Here is a 19,255-nt window from a genome sequence, read left to right on the forward strand (position 1 = left end):
AGAAAGTTTAAAATTACAGGGCGTAGGGTGCACTTTGTATCGTTTTTGTTCCCGTGTGGGAACTGATCTATAACTTATCTGTGCCCTCGGGCTTTTTACATCCCCTTGTTAACGTCAAACCGAACACCATGCAGGATATAGATAAATAAAGCGTTTATCAATTTTATTGAGAGTAGAGCCCCCTCGGCTTTATAGCTGATATCGACATTTGACCGGCAATTTTGTTGATTCCCTGTTCCGTTTTAATATGAATAATAAACTTTGCGGCCATATCTGTGCTGATCGTAACAGACGCGTTTTGTTAGAGAGTGAGTCTTCTGTACCTAGTACTATTATTTATTCCGTGACTTTGCTTAGTATGTACCCCAATTTATTTAATAGTACTTTTCATATCAACTTACTTACGTACTTTTCAAGACAGGAAGGCGTGGGAGGATCTTGTGGAGGCCCTATGCACCTCCGAAGTGCCCTAGGACAGACAACAACAACTTTTCATATAGCTTGGGTACGGTCACAGCTGTCATCTTCATACAATTTATAGCATTTAAACCTACTACATATATAGGTATTGTAGATACCTACCGACATACCTAAATGCGCCGGTTTATGTGGCCAACTTTGACGGTTTCAACTCATTTTTTTTGTATTTATCAAGGGATAACTGGTTCTTCCATTTTGCTTTAATATTTTCATTATCTCATTCACACAACTGGCATATGTAAAACAGCATAAGGCATTTAATCAGAAACAAGTCACTATACGTATCAAAAAGACTGAACGACAAAATCAGATGCCATCATTTAATGAGCGCCGATATCGACGGAACAAACGACTTTATCGTAATCAACTTGTTGCCTGGCAGCACTGAAATTCATTATCTGAAACGCATTACTGTATTTCATTTTACCCGGAATACAGTAATTAACTAACTTAATTGCTATTTATTTTCACGTTTGCTTGCCGAGATGGCGAAATGTGGTATCAGTGTTCGAATCAATGTTAATTATAATGATTAACGATTAAATCTTGAGTGTTGTGTGTGGTCCAGCCTACTTGATTTTTTTGATTTAATGAATGCGACGTAGGTTGTGCCTACTGACGTGAAAGCATTACTTAGTTTTTGTACATAGAGTGCCCATGTTGCGCTATAATCAGCTTTTGTATGTTATAATCAATGATCATCATATCAACTTTTTTATGGGTACAATGCTATAATAATATTTCTTTATACGCACATGAAAATCTATAATAAAATACGAGTTATTCCCAGCTGTTATCACCGAGTCGTTGCCACTAATTATATATGTAGAGAGTGGCAGCAGCGAAGGAGGTAAATGAGAAGAGTTCTGTACTACAGAATATAGTATTTGCTGGGTGCCTAGCCAAAATGACAATCGTTTGCGCTTTGATAACGAAACGTTTTGTCTCTCTATTACATGCTATCACTTCCATTCCATAATTTTCGTTCGCTAAGGAGCATAAACGATTTGGCAATTTGGCTACGCACCCTGCCGGCCTAGACAAGCTGACAATACAAGCTATGGCTTCGATAACGAAACGCTTTGTGTCTCTCTATTACTCTTCCATATTAGTGCAATAGTGACCGTTGCGTTTCGATCGCTACGGAGCGGAAGCGATTGGCGATTGACATTAGATTGACGTTGGCTACGCGGCCTGGTTAGGATAAAGGGCTCATTTAAGGGCGCGCGAACTCGTATACGATTTTAGTTACATTGCGGACCATTGGGGTTACATTACAGACAAGACATCCTCTAGACTGAACATAGTAACGCTACCCCCTCTGCCACAAATATACGGTAGTTTTACTCCATCTTCGAGTCAAGTGTCGGAATCCCGTGCCGTGATTGGTCCGTGTCTTTGAACGGACCAATCACGGCACGGGATTCGCTCACCTAGTCCCCCGCACCCCAGTATTTTTGGCAGCATCGGTTTCATGAAATAATTGCTCTAAACTCCGTCTAGAGGATTCCTAGTCTATGGGTTACATCAATTCAGCCGACCCAGCAAATGACGCAATGTAATGAAACTCGCATGCGAGTTCTCGCACCGTTTAAATGAGTCCTAAAGGTGCAAGAAAACAAAGTAGTTTATTTATTTTTTTATTTTTTGTTTGTTTATAATATTTAAATAAGTTTCATAACAAAAGTTTTATGTATTCCGTATGTATGTATAAATAGCCTTACTCTATCTATATGACTGTAGGTATTATCGATTGAATAGGTATTTTGTTTCTCGGTTATGAAGTTTATAATATTTGTAAAATTCATAGAATAATGTGTATTATTATGAAAATGCAAAGATATTACTTCCAGCTAGATCATTTGACATATTCACTAAGTACAAAAATATTAATTCAAGATCTATTAAGAGAAAAAAATGCACTAAATAAGTCTTATGAAATCAATTTACAAAAATAGCCAATTAAATGTATTTTTATTTTGTACCCCTTTCCATCAGAGCAGCTGGTTGGTTGATTAGTATATACCTATATATTTGTTTAGGCTATGTACGTATGTGTTAAGCACATGGATGACTCGAACAATCGGTCTATTTTACAACTAAATACGCTATAACAATGTAGCAAGATAAATTAACAAATTTATTCCTATTCTGATATTATTTCAAATTATTATTACTCTATATTGCTCGTCTTTGTACAAAGTTTCAAGTACCTATGTATTGGTGTTCTATTCAGAAAATATAACTATTATTAATATACTTTACAATTACATACATAATTATGAGTAAATATTTATTTAGCATTGAATATCTCAAACAACTTGTAACGCACTTAACAATGAATGAGTACTCAATCCTGAGGAACTATCCATACAAAACAAAACAAAGACATAGAGTTTACTCTATGAGGGTAGGCATATTTAAATGGGTTTTAGGATTAACATGATTAAAGGAGTTAAGTACAAAAACGAGGGTAATTGTCTTTATCTGCACTGCTAAATTAACTATTTACACGTCTATTTACAAAGCTATCACATCTTACAATTTTAGTCGTATCACTATTTACAATATTGCAAATTCATTGTCTCTCGTCTTCGTGACGATAATACACGGTATCACTAATTACCTCTCGACGTAGCAAAGAAAATATTTTGGTGATAATATTGTCCTTTGCACGAAACTTTTGTTAGACGTACACTATGTGCGGCTTTTCGGGGGTCCGATGGTGGGGGATCGTTTCGTAAGCGAACTGTTGGTAAATATGCTCCTCACTATCTTCTTGGAAATATGGATTCTTATCCACACTATGCCACGGTGGATTCAATGAATGAAAGTTATTAGTCACTGAGGAACCGATCATCAGATACCGATCGGTGTCCCTCTTATTTTCTTGTTCCCTACTCCTCGTTGAATAGCCAAGTCCATTGCTTAACTTTGACACATCACCGTTTAACATAACACTCGTCATAACTTGCTTTGACTTGTCCCCTTTGCACTTTTTCAAAGGTCCCAAAAAGTATAAAACACCTCCCACGACGCTTATAATGATACTCACAATCAGCACCACAACTGCCACTATCACCCATCCGCTTGAGCACCCAAATTCAGATTCAGGAATCTGTACAAATAAAACACCCTTCAAAGGCTCCGGGCCTGCGCATTTGATGTCTTCATAATCTAGCATAAGCATAGCACTCGCATTGCCCGACTTTTTGCTACTAACTTCACACTCCGTTCCTAGTTTCCACAACCACAACAATGAGCAATTACAGACAAATAGATTCCCTGATATCTCTAGTTCTTGTAGCCTGTCAATAGGAAAATGTGATGCTTCTAGTGTTTCTAGGGCATTGTTCTTCATGTACACATGCGTGAGTTTTGGGTTTCCGTGAAACAATCTCGGTGGGACTTCGCTCATCTTCACGTTTTCATTCATCCAAATTTTCTGCAGATTTATGTTGTCAACAAAGGCCCTCGAATCAATCATTTTGAGCTCATAAAGCCTGCTCAAATGTAAGTGTTTCAGATGGAAAAGGTTTTGGAAAGATAAGGGTGGAACGCTTTGGAAAAAGTTCCCACTGAGGTACAAATGCGACAAGTTTACTAGTTTGGAAATAGCGGATGTGGGTATCGTTGTCATGTTGTTGTCGCTCAGGTCCAAGTGGCGAAGTGCGGGTAAGTTGTGGAATCCCAATGGATCTACGTTGCCAATTATGTTACTATTTAAATCTAAATGGCTCAATTCTTTTAAATATGGCATACCATGCTTAGATACCTGTTGTATGAGGTTCTCAGATAAATCTAAGTATTGTAACTTAACAACGTAGAACAAATTGATAGACGGTATGTCTAATATGGAATTATTTTTGAGCGATAAGATCTTCAACGATGACAGGGGTTCAAAAGTGTCCGGATCGAAACTCTCCAGTCCGTTGTTTGACAAATCGAGTCTCTCCAACATAGATAAATCTTGAAATGTTTGTGCGTGTACATTACGTATTTCATTATCTGACAAGTTCAAGTCGATCAATTTTTTCAAGCCGACGAAGGTGTCCCGTTCTAGTCGCTTCAGTCTATTATGGCTGACATTCAGTTGTGTCATCTCGATATTGCTTTCAAAATTCTTACTACCTAAGTCCTGTAATCTGTTGTAAGAGATATCTAGGATGGTGATTTGCGTGTAGAAAGCGAAGGTGTAAAGAAGATTGTTGATGGAGTTGTGCGTAAGGTTGATGTGGGTAGCCTCGGGGTTGAGTTGTATAGGAACAATCTCGAGACTGGCGTTGGCGCAGGAGGCGGTGCGCAGAGCATCGTCGCAGGCGCAGCGCGCCGGGCATAGCGTGCGCGCTGCCGCGCCCCACGCCCATGCCACCACCACCACCCACCAACGCCACTTCGCTACGCCGCGCGGGCCCATAACATCTCATGCGTACTCCACCGGCCCTGAAAAGAAAAAAAGAAAAGTTGATTATAATTGAAAATGTTAGTATGTATATCTTATTAATGCAAAACAACAAAGTTGTAGTTGAATATGCAAAAGTTACACTGTGGCCAATTCCATCGGCGTAGATGAGAATCTACCAACATCATTTTTCCTAAATTATTGTTATCGCAAAAACACGCCGCTCTCCGGGGGTAAATCGCCCTACAATGCCACAGAGTAAAGTAAGAATATACGAGTACAGCTTTATCGCTATCGCTTGACAAAATCTTAATATAATTTCTGCCAAAAACTGCAGATAACAAAGTGTTTTCTACGCAACTTGCGTTAGGGGAGTGAAATTGTTTGATCCAAATTAGACCGATAAGAGTCATGCTACGACGGCAAAATATTTTTTCCTTGTCTTTTGTTGTGCCGTGAGATGGAACGACATAAGTAGTACGGCAGGCGGGCAGATTGCACGGAGTCTTGAGGACGGACATTATTCATGTCCATGATTTGTTATTCAATATACCGCCATGACACGTGGCGCGGACAATATGTTTGGAACGCTTGTCATTTTAACCCACGGAATAGCACATGTAGTTTAATGCGTTTTCTACTTTATGGGGTTTTCATTGTATTTTAATGAAACTTGAAAGGTTTATCCTTTGATAGGTCTTATATAATAATTCTAAACGCATTATCTGCTCCGTAACTCCGTAAGATAAAGCGCCTCTGCTATGCTCACTGATGATGATAATCCGATCTACATATTACAACAGTTGTTTTTTTCTATCACTGATAGTTTGACATATATTCCTGTTCCTGCAATTAAGGTAGCATTATGTCACGGCGATAGTTTATTTACTGGCACGTTTGGCCTAAGACGAATGTACGCCGTATACAGAAACTAGCGGCGAGCAACCGCGCCGCTAATCCTTCCGCCCGAGCGATCCTCTACAATACCTTCCCAAATGTTCGACGATTTAACAAAGGAGCGTTTGGTACTTTAAATTAAATGTTCGGCTTTACAATTCGACGGAATGTATAATGAATAGCAGCGTAACATCTGTTAACGAAGGCGAACGATCTCGAAAGTTTTCACGCGCGGGAATAACTAATTGCGAAGGTTGGAATTCAATTTATGGGTTCTGGTGCGCCTCCCGAGAGATCAGGCTATACTAAAGTATTAATAATGCAAAACAGTGTCACGGAAAGTTTTTGATTCCAAATGCAAATTAAATTAGGAAACAAAGTTAGGAGTGCTGAGCTTGATCCAACGCTTTGTCAGATGTCGGTAGCCATATTACAGCAAGCGTTTAACAAACATTAACAATGTTCTAACTTAAGGATTTAATCACCTAGTAAATTTAGGCTAAATATACAGAAACTGCCTTCATACATCGGGTTTTCTGTCAATACGAGTGAGAACGGTTGAAATGGTTTTAAAGCACGAGAAGACAGCATCAAGTCTCCCTCGGTAACTAGATCCGCCGAACGGATTACCCCGGCTCGCCCGAATTACAGAAACCATACACAGACGCACACCCGATACACATTAGAGCTCCCCGTATAAGAACGGATTAATTCTGTAATGTTATAAATGTATACTAACATAGGTGAACCGAAAATATTGCGAATTTAATCATATCATGATATTGTAAGACCCAGTTACGTTTGTATAGGAAAGCTTTATTGAAATATAAATGTATTATCGAGTTGAACTTAGGAAAAAATAGTAAATAGGTATTCATGTTTTTTTTATACGTTATCTGAAAACTGTCCACATCTCAAGAAAACGCTCGCTCGCGTTATTAAGTTTTGCGTGCCGTTCCCAACCACCGACAGCTAGGATTTGGTAAGTTATTTGTGATTAGTTCATAAAGCGATCGCATTATATCGGTTATTATAATTCGACTGTCAGCTGTCATAATTTAGCATTAGTACAAAGTGAGCCATGGGTAGGTGCGATCAAAAGGGAGGGCACGCCCTCACTTCCGAGCCGAAACAGCTCCGGCCGGCACTCTTTTGTCTTTTAATTTCCTGTCCGCCGAAGTGCGGCGATGCCATCGTGAATTTCGCTTTCGTGAGCTTCGTTAACTTGTATCGGCCTTTGTTGTTGCCTATTGAACTTTTCCATTACGACGTCATCGATTGAAACCGCTAAATTCGTTGGAAAATTTGTGTCGCCCAAATCAACTCTCGAATCAGGCCTAGCGGAATTAACTGAGGCTCTTCGTTTTCCATTTATAAATATGTGTTTAAAAGTTTGTTTTGTTTGTGCTGCTGCTCTTAAAATGGAAATTAAATATTCCCTTATTGAAAAGTTCTGTTGGTCTGTTATAGAATTTCAATACGGGATTTCAATAAAGTGTAGCGGACTTGTGTTATGAGAATTTCGTTAGAGACTATTCTTTTTTGAATAATGGAACGCAAATTTTATGCATAACTTTATATTCAATTTGCTTTTGTTGTTTTCTGACCTAATTAGGGATTTCTATATTTAGTCTTCCTTATAAATACATTAAAACTAGGTATTTGCTTTATTCCTATACTTGGATTTTAGTTGTTATATCACAAAACTATTTACAATTATTATTTATTTATATTTTCTTCAATTAACTTGTTTGTATATCTTCAAGAAACATATGTACCTATGTATTTGTGAAAATGAGCGATCAGTTATCGTAGCACTTTATTAACTATTGATCATTAACGTGGCCTTGAAAGGTCGCGGACATGAGCCGTACATTTTTAATGTCATGTTTGTCCTGGCCCCAATTTCACCACGCCGACATTTGTCAGTGACATATGTCGGGTGACAATTGTCAAGTGACAGGTGACAAGTGACAACTTCGTAAACTGTTTTTGTATAGAAGTGCTTATAAACATGACAGGCATTTAGTTACAATTGTCCAATTGACAATGATTTGGTGAAACAAGAGTAGTTTTTATAAGTCGACATATTTGTCAATTTGTCGGTAATTCTTGACATGAGATCGGAGCTGTGTCAGGCTTGGGTGACAATTGTAGTGTTTTCGTTGTTAGCAAACCCCGTTATCATCGTTGCAGTTCATTGAAAATAAACGTTCGCAAAACTGTGTACCCTAAATTCGCCTTTAGGGTACAAATAAAAATCGCTTTAAATCGCTTTTAAATTCTTCTTAACTAGCATTAAATCATAATTCCATTATAAATTGTAATTGTTGCCTATGAAGGCGTTTAGTAATTCAACATTTAGGATTTGGAATAAGTCTCAGTATAGTTTTCATAATAAAAAAAATATATAATGCGAAATTGGGGACCGGTAGCGAAATTAGGTATGTTTAGATAGGTATTGTAAGTTAAATTTCCGACATGATTGTAAAATTGTTATGGAATAAACTATCTTATCTTATCTTATCTTATCTTATTGTTTTTTTAATAATTTACTTGGGCGAAGTTGGGCACTAACAGTAAAGTTAGGGTTTTGGTTAGTTAGAAAATGAATCTCCGCGAAAGCAATAGTGGTGATATTCTTATACAAGGGAATATATAAAGTACGAATAGATTCCTACTTTGACGTCACTGACTTTGCATTTGCAGAAAAAAATACTTAAAACGAACAAAAAAATAATGCTTTGACGCCTTGTCAACAAATAATGTAGGTATTGTAATTGTAATTGTAATTAGCCTTTATTATTGAAGCTGGTACATAACATATATTAATTTGATTTATCAACTTTAGCTTCAACTCGTCCTTTGACGTAGGCCTCCTCCATAGCTTTCCATTTGTTTCTTTCTTTTGCTGTTTGCATCCATTTACCTCCTATTCTTGTTAAATCATTCGACCATCTAAACTTTTGTGGGCCACTCTTTCTTTTATTATATCTAGGGCACCACTCTACAAGGTCTCTTGTCCACTTATCCAAGGTTTCTCTCATCATATAATGTAGGTATACGCTGCATTAAATGGGGTCGGGACACAGATGGGATCTCAATCAATATCATGTTAGTGATGACAACACGGCACATCGAAAGCAATTAACGATCTCTTGTGAAGAATTGACAAATATGTCGACTAGTAAACATTACCCTTGTTTCACAAAATAATTGTCATTAAATTTAAGATGGACAATTGTACTAAACTACCTGTCATGTTTATATGAAGTTCTATACAAAACAATTTACGAAATTGTCATCTGTCACCTGTCACTTGACAATTGTCACTCGACATATGTCACTGACAAATGTCGGCGTGGTGAAACAAAGGTCTGTCATTTTTTTGACAATTGTCGTACCTGTCAGCTTGGTGAAATAGGGGCCTGATCGATTACGTTACATTTGATGTAACTTACAATGTAGCTATAACTTTAAGTAGGAACTACAAAGCTTACATTTGTACTTCAATGTGACAACTTCTGGAAAACATGGTTGGCTATCATCCTAATTACGTCATAACATCGTAATATAGTTCAGAGCGAAGGGTTCCTCGTAATTTGCTCTAAATTCAATATCCAGGGGTAGGTTACAATTGTATTTATAACATTGAATGTCATCGGTTCCATTTAAATGGCGGAAACTATACAGTTGGGCCTAATTGCAAGAGGGCGATCGCTACCCCATGCCGAACGGGTCCACTAAAGTTATCATGGTGTTAATACAACTTGAGACGTTACTGGCACAAAGACGGTTTACGAGGGGCGCTGAGACAATAAAACCAGTGTAAAAGTCGGCTAACCGCTCTCCCTTTTCGAGAAAATACCCCTCCCGCTTATTTTATGATTCGCCTAAGACGAAGGTATGTACGGTTCATTTAAAAATAGACTGTGCATTATTTGGAAAGTTCCCCTCCGTCTCAAACATACATTTAATTTATAATATCACTTAAGACATCTTAATCTTTGGGTGTGCATGAGTGTATCTACTTAATACGATTTTCAGACGTCGATCGAAGTGCGTACGTGTCTCATGATTCGTCAGTGGTTGGTGAATCGGTGAGTAGTCGGAGTGGCGGCAAGCACTAACGGGCATAATGAGAAAACTTGGCCGGTTGGTGGAAGTCTGCCGCTCCAATAGTTGCCGAGAGCGCGGCAAAAACCAAGCGGAGCGACTAGCGGTGATTCGATTGAAACTTTACGCTCAGTTCTACTAACAAATGTTACAAGTTTTTCCGCTGTCTAAGTGGAAATAATTACTCAAGAATATCTATTATGTCGCTTTGATTACTAATAAACATGTAGATATTTTTAGTTAATTTCATTTAGTAGGTATTATTTCTGTTTTTATATTTTTATTTTTATAAATAATAAACAAATTACACAACATGTAAATTGTAATTCACGACATACCTATTAATTATTCTATAAAAATATTATATACTTAGCTACATTCATATATAATATAAGTAATTGTTAGAACATTCAGTGTTTCTGTATTTTAATATAGGAACTTTATTAAATATCTCGCAACCAAAGAAAAATCAAGACAATTGAAACTTTCACCAAAGTCAGTAAAATGGCACAGCTGAAGTGTTTTAATTAAATGGACTTGGAAATAAAATAACATGATGTAATGGACAATGAATGTTCGGGATCTGTGATCATAAACAATAATAAAAAAGTTAAATAATGATTGAAAAGTAAAATTACCGTTTAACTATACTTATTTACAGACTTTAATGAATTGGCTGAGAAACGTTTAAAAATTTGGTAAAATTGCTCATTAATGCGTTTTCCCGGTTGCATCCTAAAGCAGCCCGGAGTCCACTTTTGCAACCATATCCCAACAATCAACGCAGGCACTAGTAATGACCGATCGCCATCTGACCTTTCAACCCAGGTTGGAAACAAAGCCTGGGGGTAGTTAAATTAGAACCGGGGTTCGAACCACTAACACTTAGTTCAGCAATGTACTATAACATACGTAGGTACCTATATAATTTAAGTTAAGTAAAAAATTAAAAAGTAGGTACCTGTTTTTAACACAACACTCAAATTGAAAGTCTGTTATAACGACATCACCCGATTTTACTCACGGCAAAAATTTTATTCCCGCTTTTATTCGGTAAATTCTAAAATCCCTGTTGTTTTAGTTTTAGAAACAAATCTCGCCGGCAGCTTGCAGGCTTAGCTACTGCCAGCAAATTTTAATATCACTCGGGAAAAGCAGCCAATATTAGTTGCGCTACCGCTATTGATTTTGCAATCACAGACGGATTAGAGCTTCGCGTGATTCTTATTCGGCAATTTAATTGCTGGACGTTCAGGCTATAAGTGAGGTAAGTAAATACTACACTAGTGATGGGTCGTTACCAGTAACTTACTCAAAGTGGGAATATTCCCGGTAATGCTACCAGTAACATTACCCCCGATCGGTAACATTGAGAAACTTTGAAAAAAATATTAGAATTGTATACGTTTTTTCGTGTTAAATACTTAAATAAAAAACAATGCTATTATTTACAGTCATAAAACAGTCAAAGATTCTCTGAGAGAGTAAATTCCCAATGTTACCGGTAATATTCCCAATATTACCAGGTATTTTTCCAAAGTTACTGGGAATAATACTATCTGGAAATAATGATAAAATAATGCTTAATTGTGTAAAATTAAAGAAAATATGTGTATAAATCAGTTTAATTAATAAAATCAACATTTTGTATAATAATGATTACAGTTTTATGTAAAATATTAACTAAATTATTTAAAATAAAATGAGCTTTGTACATTTTTTATATAAAAATAAAAGTATTTAGTACCTATATCTTAGGTAGTTACGTTCTTTATAATAATACAGATAATCAGGTACACAAATCAATAACTAAAAAGTTACATAATAGGTTATTTACTATAATTTATATTAATAAAAATATTTTACTTTCATATTAAAATTAGGGACACAAATCAACAACTAAAAAGTTACCCAACAGGTTATTTAGTATAATTTACATCAGTAAAATATTTTATATTCATATTAAAATATTAATATTCAATCTGCAGACAAAACGTCATTAGATGTACTTGAATCTAAATCTTCCACATCTTCAACGTCTGAAAAATCATCTTCAGATTCGGAAATATCAGCGTCTGGAATATCCTCATTGGTCGTAGTACTTCGGTCTATAGGTTTTTGTGATGCTGATTGATGAGACAATTTCCAGTTATGGGATATATGGGTGAATCAACTTTTTCTTGTCACTCGTTGCCATGCTTACGTTCTCCTGAGTCACTCTTTAAAACCTGATTTTTAGGCATTTAAATTACTAAACACGCTTTTTTGTGAAACTATTAAACCCTTTCTATTGAGGGTCGTCTACCAAGCGTGTCAGAAGAAGGTGGTGGACAATGTCTTCTAACAAATTATGCTACTATTGTCTCTTGGCTGACCGGACAGAATAACAACAAGAAATAGTTGATCCACCCATATATGTCAATTTTCCCGCTCTGATTGTCTTCAACCGATTCCTTCGTTTCGTATGAATGTTGGAAAATGTAGAGAAGGACCTCTCTACCGCTGCAGAGGTGGCAGGCATGGTTAATATTTTAAGAGCAATTTTACCTAAAGCTGTATGGGAAAATAATGTGTCCCACCATGTGACTGGCTCTGTAGTCGCTGCCATTTTCCACACAAAATCCTTTGCCCAGATGTTTTTGTGAGTCTTGTAGTCAGATCATTCCATTAATATATTAGTTGCTTCATTCCCAAAATTAAATATGACTTCGCATCCATCAACATTTTCTTGATCTGTTAATTGTCCTCCTTGATTCTTCGGGTCCAATATTGTCGCTGCAAAATGGATAGGTTTCAGAGCATTTGCCTTTCGTTCTTCAAATTTACCTGCTCATCTTTGTCCATCAATGCTGGTCTTACATCTCTTGTATGTTGCGATGTAGAGGCACGGTCACTGTCACTTGATAGTTGATTGTCACATAATATTGTTGATTTTTTGTCATACAGTCTAAAACTCTCCTTTACATCTTGGGGACTCTTTTTACATTTCAGAATATGACATGCAAATTTTGTTGCGTTTCGAAAGTTGTACACAACACTGCAAAAGTTGCAAGTGAAACTTTTTTTATTGTTTATAGTATTTTGGGTAAAATGACTATACACTTGACTTTTCGGCTTCATTGTAACATATCCAGTCCTCCATCCACTAGTTATCACAAATAATACGTTCACTCTAACCTGTGTTCTAGATAAGACTAACCCCCTGACTAGGGGTCCAGGTAACAATTGAGATAAGAAACAGATTGAGTGAAAGAGAAAACAGATGCCAAGTGTGAAAGAGACATATTTATGTACATAACGTACTATGAAAATAACTTTTTAACCTTATTTTATCTCATAGAAATCATTACTATCATCAGTTTCGTATGTTACCATCTTTTGGGAATGTTACTGGTAACATTGGTAACTTACTAGTAATATTCCCAAATGGAAACTTACTGGTAGCGGGAATGTTTCCGCAGCCCATCACTATACTACACGTACCGATAAAAGTACGAACGTACCTACGTTCGTACTTTTATCAGCTTTTCAATAAGCATTATTGTGTATTATTAACATACTTTTTTTATCTTTTTTAGTTTCGTTAGATTGAAGTCAACAAACATGAAACCAATGATAGTTTTCCGATGTTGGAAATCGATTTATTGTTTGCGATAGGTTTTCGGAAATGGATTTCCATGTCGAATCATTTTGCAAAGCCAATGTTTGTCAGACGCTCACAGTTTATTTACTTGAAAACGTTTTTTTGCGACGCATGGGTACTGTGGTGCATAAAGAAGATGGATATTTGGCATGGTGGCCATGGTTTTGCATTTTCTCTTATCCGAAGAGCAGCCATAAATTAGCATGGAGTCAAATGTTAATTCAGGCTAACGTTTCATTGTATTTACATATGTTAAAGAGAGGCGTGAGTTATTGATTAGCTGGGTCGGATACAAGTCATAGTATAAGCGGCTATAGTAATTTATTATGCGGTTGGAAACGCTGACACGGTTTAGTTTTGAATGTAGTAACATATCTGGGTAATAAAAATTAAATTACCATACTTAGCAATATCAGTCAAACGCTAAATCGATCTCGCCGTTTTGCAATCACAATAGTAACCAGTTTCTGCTTTCGTTACTTAAACGTACTTATCTATAAAATATCAAAAGCAAAAGCGACTCCGCATCGTTATAGGTTCACAAAACAGAATGTTGCCACAAATATCTTTCAAGCACGGTTTACAGGGATGAAATAAAAAAGTACCGAACAAAGCGTCTACACAATACCATTTTCTCTTTCAGAGCAACAGAGCAGGTCTAGTGAATCAAGCTTCTCTATGGGCGCCTTTATAAACGCAATAATGAGGAGTGCCAAGGCGGCATTCAGCCGTGCGCCCTAACGAGAAGCGCCGATGAATCGCCCATGAGGCGAGCACAAAACTTGCCACTTGGCGGCGTAATAGCGAGCTCGCCTGCAAGTCGCAGCACGAGCCGCGCCGCGCCGCGCCGCCGCCGCCGGCCGCCGCGCCTTCTCACCAAGCTAAAGGGCTTTTAGGGAACACCAACTTGCTTTCGCTTTGACTTTCATCGCCGACCGAGGATTAGGCGCCTCGGCCCGATTGGATGCGGCCTACGGTTGAATAGTCAATGAGCGAATTCAGGCCAAAACAGGAGCGCACAAATTTAAAGCAAGTGCATCAGTTTACGATTTGCTAACGTTCTAATAGATGGTCGTACTGATTGCGCGGCTTCTAGTTGCTCATTGAATGGCCCGATAGCGTGTTTATTTCATTTATCTAGTCTAGATGCACTAAATCGATCGCCGTCAACCTGATTTAAAGTGGACCTTATAAAATAATAATTATAATCAGATAATTACTAGATAGATACAACAACCTACATTACACCTAAGTTAAACATTATCGCGTTGATTGGTACTTTAAGTACAGTCGACATCAAAGATATGTTCACACTATTACACCTTACTCCTTTGCAATAAGGCGAAAAACATAAACATATTACATTTAGAATTCTAGATAGGGTCTGATAAAAAATAGCATTAACTATTTTCTCAGCAATTTATAAGTTAGATGTACTTGGTGATTTCAGGATAATTCCACCCGCAAGTCTTAAACCGCAGTATACTTACGGTTCTCAATGCTTACACATTTCCAAACTTCCGATTGTAACTCGAGGAAAAAACGAACAACTGCCATGAATTGTTTGCCTGTTATTAAAACTTTTCCTTTGAGAAATGGAGTCGGTAACAAAATTAAAAAGTTACCGTTTGCATAATCATAACTTTAAGTTTGGGTGGATGGTATAAGAGGCTGAAAACTGTTTAAGGGTGGTGGGAGTTGCAAATGACGTGCTTACGTTGGTGATATCGAGCGGATCGCGCGCTAAGCCCGCAAAATGGGCTCGGGCCAAATGAAGACGCGCCGCAGAGCTCGTCTTAGGATATACCTACTGCAAAATTAGTCAATCCTATCGCTGCCATCTCTAGCAAAGTCGGTGAGGCTGAATAATGAAATAGCTCATTGAAACGGTGGATAGGCGCTATCGACACTTGGGGGCCATTGGAACGCGATCCGAGACCGAGCCGAGGCGAAAATCCCACGGATTCCGTATGAGGTATCTGCGGGCTCTTTTAGGGTTATTAAATGGAGTGGGTTTTAGGGAAATGAGCTGGGAAATATATTTATTCTTCCTTTGGCCGAGAACTCCTTGTTTTCGGTAAATAAAGAACGCCTATAAAATAAATTAGGGAAGTTCACACTTTGTCTTCATTGCGGGCGGACCGGGCGGAGTTCTCATCCACGCGCTCATATGGCGGTTTGCCAATAAGGAGCTCGAAACTAGAATAGTTTTCAACTCTCAGCCTTTTGTTTATATTGATCTGAATGGAAGTAGAATAATAGCAATAGATTTTGAGTAGGTAAACTAAATAGTTGTTAAGCCTCTATGATCAGTTCACGTTCACAGCCTACGCACACACTCCTCCTCCCTGCTTAACTAATATAAATGTGAATGTCTAAACGAATCATTAAGTACAATTTCAGCCTAAGACGATGGTTATGACTACGACCAATTTGTTAATGGAAAAGGATCTGAAAAACCATAAGGCTCGCACTGAAAAAAAGTTATCAGATCTCTTGTAGAGCCAAGCTTCTAACTCTACAAGCCTTAACTTCACCGACTCTACACCTTAGTCAAAATATGTTGCTTGACCGTTTCGTCACATGGGCGTGAGGTGAAAAATGTATTCACAATTCATTATTTTTTATTATAAAATAGTTCTTGTGGTAACGAAACGGCCAAGCCACATATTTTGACTAAGGTGTAGAGTCTGTGAAGTTAGGGCTTGTAGAGTTAGAAGCTTGGCTCTACAAGAGATCTGATAACTTTTTTTCAGTGCGAGCCTTATGGTTTCGTCTTGGCAACATTTTACATGAAAATGTTTTTGGTGGGATTTCACATCTTTTTGTAAGTTGCTTATGACAATCTTCCATCTCATAATTTAAAGGGTTGCGGGTGATTTACTACTAAAAATCCTGAAATACGTACTTGGGGGCATCTTTTATACAATCTGCTTTTTACTGGATTCCCCATACAAACTTCAACCCCCTTTTTCCCCTAATGCCTTTTTCCATCCCTTTTCACCCTTACGGGGTGATTTTGGGGTTTAAAACTTATTCTATGTCCTTCCCCATAACAATAACTATCTACATACCAAGTTTCAACTAAATCGGTTCAGCGGTTATTGATTTCCCATACATAATTCCACCCCCCTTTTCACCCCCTTAGGGGCTAAAAATTTCAATTTTTTGAATTTTTTTGTTGTTTGTGGACTAATACTATCTTACATACCAAATTTCAGCTTCCTAGGACTTCAGGAAGTGCCCTAGAGGTTTTGATGATCAACAGTGAGTGAGTGAGTCAGTGACGAAATCGGGGTTTTTTAGACATGAATAAAATCTAAAGTATAAGAGCTATGCAATTGAAAATTTTTATGCTTAATAAGTTTACTATTGACATCATATCCCGAGAGTTTTGTTTATCTGATATAATCCAAACCCAAGTTATGAGGGTTCAAAAAAACGACGAAGCGCTTCGAGAAAAGGTAGGTAGTGCCCTTGCGCTTCGCTTTGCTCGTCTTGGCGGGGGCACTACCGTGCCCCCAGATTAGACAATTAAGTGACTTTGCAGATACATAATAGCGAAAGCCATAACACTTAGCCAGAACTTCCCCTCAGATCAGCGCTTTTCTTAACGCATGATCAATTTAAATTTGTTAAGATACGCAAGCTCGACGAATTTTAGCTTTTCATATTAATACACAGATAAGATACACAGGCATCAAAAATAAAAAATAAGGCTACATAATCCTCGCATGTTCTCTTCAAACTGACATATTCGTTTGCTTCCTCTCAGTTTTATTAAAAGTGAATACAAAACGGCCTCGTGCCTAGTCTCGCCTGTTACAAAGCTAAAGCACACTCGCATGAGCTAAGCTCGGCCGCACTCCGTGAGCGTAACTTGCAACAAAATCCTACGTTTCAGTTTCCATCCGGAGGTGCTACGCGCAAGGGATTCCCGGCAACGTATTCCGCGTCCGAAACGAGACGGGGTTAGGGTGCGGCGGCTACGGTAATGCGTTTTATGAATGAATGAACGGCTGAATGGGAAATTTTACTTCCGACTAACCATTGGTTTTGGATCTAAAGCGCCGTCGGCGAACGAAACAAAGACCGGAGCATTCTTATCGCCGCAATTCTACCCTACCACCACTATTTATTCCAGAGGCGTAAAATTTGATACATAAGACTAGAAGTGCTGAAATAAAGCTCTCGTTCCCAATAGGAGTTTAATGTATTGAAATTTTGCTCTTGACGATGTGCGTCGATTCCACTGCAGTTTTACGACGTGTATAAAACTTTGCTAAGAACTGAATAAGTTTATGACGCTTAACGGGAAAATGGAGTACTATTATTTATGCCACCTGGTTTATGGGGCAATCATGACTGAGCTTTTATACTTATTATACATAATTTTGTAAATCACGCTCGCTGTGAAAGTAATATAAAATAATATCGGCTGTGCGCTCTGCATAAAAGCAGATAAAAGCCATGAGCGTGATGAGCGTGAGTTATGAGTGCAGATCCGCTGGGTCCTTTGAAACCGAAAAATCCTCCTCATCTTAGCGGTTGCATCCTTAAGGAGCCTGGGGTCTGCTTTGGCAGCCTAATCCCAAGAATTGGCGGAAGTACTAGTTTTTACGAAAGCGACTTTCATCTAACCTTCCAACCCAGAGGGGAAACTAAGCCTTATTGGGATTAGTTCGGTTTACTCACGAAGAATTCAATAAATTTCGAAGGTACATACGTTTCATGAACCTTGAACCCGCGACCTTACGTTTGAAAATCACATCATTCGTATACCTAAGCGTTGGGAAGTCAGGATGCTAAATATTTTATTCTAATTCCCGAACTCAAGATATATTCGTAAGTATTTATTTATACCTACTGAAAGTTCCGAATGGAAATTTTTAGCAACAAAATAATTAGAGAAATGGAATGAAACGGTAAGCTTTTATGCCTTAATACCTAAAGTAATGAATTTCTCTCAAAGGCCAGGGTCTTAACTCGATTTGCTCGGACTGAGCGTTTGATTACGACGGCCTGTAGTCTGTTGCCTCAGCAAATAATCAAGAACACGTAACAAGGAAGTTTCAGTCTACGTGCTAATCTCAACGCTTTGGCGAACGTGTCCTGAAAGGATGCTTAATTTCGCACATGCAATATGTACTGTGCTTAAAGATTTTGCGCCAGAGGAAATAAGTTGAATATAACGAACTATATATTGTATTATTATTATTCAGAGCCTACTGTGCCCCACTGCTGGGCAAAGGCCTCCCCCCTCTTCCTCCACTCGTCTCTATTTAGTGCAATATCTGGCCAGCCTATATATTGTATATCTTATACCTTTAAACGAGCAATTCTTGTTTATTTATTTATTTATTTATTTATTTATATGTATATATATTTCGGGGATCTCGGAAACGGCTCTAACGATTTCGATGAAATTTGCTATATGGGGGTTTTGGGGGGCGAAAAATCGATCTAGCTAGGTCTTATCTCTGGGAAAACGCGCATTTTTGGGTTTTTGTATGTTTTCCGAGCAAAGCTCGGTCGCCCAGATATTTTACTATAAATTTAGCTACTTATTATGATTTAGTATTATGCAAATACAATATTTTTGCTGCATATTTGGTCAACCACGTCGCCATGTTATAGTAAGTCATCATTCTAGGCTAGGTAAGCCAGTATGATTAATTGTCTCAAAGACATTTGACTAAAGAATAGGTTTGCTATTT

The 19,255-nt window shown here is 37.8% G+C and overlaps 1 protein-coding gene across 1 annotated transcript in view; it reads right to left on the minus strand.

The window, feature by feature from the left end:
- Positions 1 to 2,111: 2,111 nt before the first annotated feature.
- The window catches only part of LOC134647280 (protein artichoke-like), a 69,892-nt gene continuing 52,748 nt past the window's right edge, over positions 2,112 to 19,255 (minus strand). The window contains exon 3 of the mRNA XM_063501562.1: positions 2,112 to 4,923. Within this exon, the coding sequence (XP_063357632.1) occupies positions 3,167 to 4,897 (1,731 nt within the window). The 5' untranslated portion in view covers positions 4,898 to 4,923 and the 3' untranslated portion in view covers positions 2,112 to 3,166. The remainder of the gene's footprint in view (positions 4,924 to 19,255) is intronic.

This window comes from Cydia amplana, chromosome 4, assembly GCF_948474715.1.
Source record: "Cydia amplana chromosome 4, ilCydAmpl1.1, whole genome shotgun sequence".
NCBI classification, from domain to species: Eukaryota; Metazoa; Arthropoda; class Insecta; order Lepidoptera; family Tortricidae; genus Cydia; species Cydia amplana.